This window comes from Cryptococcus neoformans, chromosome 5 (assembly GCF_000149245.1).
Source record: "Cryptococcus neoformans var. grubii H99 chromosome 5, complete sequence".
Classification (NCBI taxonomy): Eukaryota; Fungi; Basidiomycota; class Tremellomycetes; order Tremellales; family Cryptococcaceae; genus Cryptococcus; species Cryptococcus neoformans.
Window position 1 is genome coordinate 1,490,781 of NC_026749.1, and position 2,500 is coordinate 1,493,280.

At 48.4% G+C, this 2,500-nt stretch overlaps 2 protein-coding genes; one reads left to right on the forward strand and one right to left on the reverse strand.

Annotated features, from left to right (window-relative positions):
* Positions 1-75: 75 nt before the first annotated feature.
* On the reverse strand, positions 76-1,939 carry CNAG_00991 (flap endonuclease 1). XM_012193849.1 has 8 exons: positions 1,865-1,939; positions 1,747-1,808; positions 1,579-1,691; positions 1,425-1,527; positions 1,200-1,373; positions 942-1,145; positions 401-891; positions 76-343 (listed from the first exon to the last, which is right to left on the reverse strand). The coding sequence occupies exons 1-8, from the start codon at positions 1,875-1,877 to the stop codon at positions 142-144; spliced, it is 1,362 nt and encodes a 453-aa protein (XP_012049239.1). The 5' UTR covers positions 1,878-1,939; the 3' UTR covers positions 76-141.
* Positions 1,940-2,130: 191 nt separating this feature from the next.
* CNAG_00990 overlaps positions 2,131-2,500 on the forward strand; it is a 1,622-nt gene continuing 1,252 nt past the window's right edge. For both annotated transcript variants that reach the window (XM_012193847.1, XM_012193848.1), the window contains exons 1-3: positions 2,131-2,239; positions 2,347-2,404; positions 2,493-2,500. The exon at positions 2,493-2,500 is cut by the window's right edge and continues 48 nt beyond it. In XM_012193847.1, coding sequence (XP_012049237.1) covers positions 2,216-2,239; positions 2,347-2,404; positions 2,493-2,500 — 90 coding nt within the window. In that variant the 5' untranslated portion in view covers positions 2,131-2,215. The remainder of the gene's footprint in view (positions 2,240-2,346; positions 2,405-2,492) is intronic.

Here is a 2,500-nt window from a genome sequence, read left to right on the forward strand (position 1 = left end):
TCGTGGCACTCGGCTTTCCACCCGGCATCGGGCCAGTATAAATTCATTCTCATCTCATCATTCACCAATCCCCCATCTCATCAGTAATCAATGCATACCCATACATGCATCGTCACATATAACATACAAGACTACGCGTCGCTACTTCTTATTCTTCTTCTTCGCGCCACCCTTTTCCTCTGCCTTTCGCTTCTCTCCCTTAGTATCTTTTCCTTTCCCCTTCCCAGTGTTCTTGGCCGCGGGCTCCTTGGGCTTTACTGTGAAAAATCCGTCCAAACGACCTTGTTGCTTAGCAGCGAGCATCTTGGAGAGCTTTGCCGCACCCGCACGTACTCTGTCCTCGCTGAGATTTTGTATCAGATAAATTTGCCTCCTCGTTGATAGACGTTATGCGACTTACTTGAATCCCTTGTCTCTGCACAGGAACTCCACTAAGCCTTCTGTATCAGGTTGCTTCCATTCCAAAACCAAATCATCTCCATTGACAACATCAGGCTTCATAAATAACTGCTTCGCTTCCTCCCATGGCCAGAACTCTGGAATTTGCATACCAGAGCTCGCAACCTTCTTCTTCTTCGCTGGCGCCTTTTTCTTCGGACTTTTGGGTTTTGAAGGTGCCGGGACCTCTTCCCCATCTGAGTTAATCATCGTTTCCCCTCCTTCCTCACTTTCTGGATCAGAGTCGTATTTTTCAGCCTCAGCCTCTGCCTCAGCTTCTTCTTCCGCGGCGGCCTTGATTTCTTCAGCTTTTTCGGCCATCTTACCCCGGATGTGTTCTACAACCTTGCCAAGAGTACCATGCTCTCGCATGAGTTTGAGAGCGGTCTTGGGTCCTATGCCCTTACATGGCTCAAGATAGTCGCAACCAAGGAGGATACATAATTCAATGAACTGACATTTGTTAGCCACATAGAAGTCAAAGTCCAGATCATGAAACTCACTTGATCCATGGACATTTCAAGATCTCGAAGGGCAACGTCAAGATGAATTTCCGAGATAGGCATCCTCTTAGCCTCACTAAATGTCAAATGTCGCAAAAGAATAGGAGAATTGAAGGTGAGAGTATCCATATCCTCTGAACCAGCTGCATAGACCTTGCCGGCTCGAGCAAGCTCTGCGCACTGTGCTTCGGCTTCTCCCGGGGCCTGCTGAACTTCATCAGTATCCTTCACTCCTTCCGCACCACGAAGATGACTGACGGTGACAACAGGGATACCCATTAAACTCAGAAGCTTTTTACACTCTTCGTTGTGTTCACGCGTTACTCGCACTTGCCTTCGGGCAAGCTTATCAACATCCTCAGCTGTACCAGTCTCCTTCGCCTCTTCTTCGCCTTCTTTAGCTTCTTCCCGGCGAGCAAAACGTTTGGCAAGCTATATTCGCAATCAGCCGTTGCTGCATGTTCTGCAATTCAATGTATTTACGACTGAGCCCTTGAGCTCTGGCGGTTTACCGTCAAAGATATAGCACGGTTTGATACCATGATCTACCATTCTTATCGTTCGATAAAAGAAGCCCATAAGATGACTTAGATACTGGTTAGCAAAGTAATTCTTGTCAAATAGTCGGATTACACACCTTGTCACGTCTCCACTTTCATTCATCAACATTTGGCCGTCTTGTTGTCTGACAGCAATAAGGAACTGGTAAATGGACATGGACGCGTCGATAGCGACCTTTCTACCAAAGAGCTGAAATCAACACGATCAGTTACACAGAGTTACTGCAAGATCTTTGGATACACACCGTCTTCATCTCATGGTCCTTCATACATTTGGGAGCGTTTTCGCTCAGCAGACCGGTAAGACCTGGCCATCAATGGGTCAGATATGGTTCGGACACGCCCAATACAACTCCGACTCACCTTTAATACCCATACTGCTCTGCGCTTACTCTGTGTGACGCGTCTGTGGAGAACTGACAATTTCGTCGTCTTCGCAATCAATGAACATGAGTCCGGCGATCAACGCGTCGGGAGTATCATGTATGATTACGTACTGGACCAGAAAAAATGTGTAGGCGCGCTAAACAAACCAAACGGCCGAAAGGTGCGAAAGCCAAACCCCAGCCAAACTTACTGCAAATAGGCGCGGGAATAACCGTTTCTCCGTCCGAGGCAGAAGACCCTGTGTCTTCTCTGCCGTCTCGTCTCGCCCCTTTGCCCATTTCCCCTTCTCCAGTCACAACGCCTTAAAAACGCCCGAATCCCATCACAATGGCCTCCATCCTCCGTCTCAGCGTGAGTAGCTCTGCCTCTTCAACACCCCCTTGTCGCAAGAGAAATGAGTTTCGTGCAGAGAGGTGGTGGTGAGCAAGGGAGACTATGCTGACTTTGTTTCTCTCTAGGCCCAGAAGGCTCCCATGGCTTTTGCCCGATCTTTCTCCGTCTCTGCCGTCAAGATGGGTGAGTCTATCAATTCAGGACGTTTTCGAAAGGGTTTCGGGTGATGGTGAAAGGTGGAATTGGATAGTGAGCTGACAGTGCTTGTTAGACTTGGTC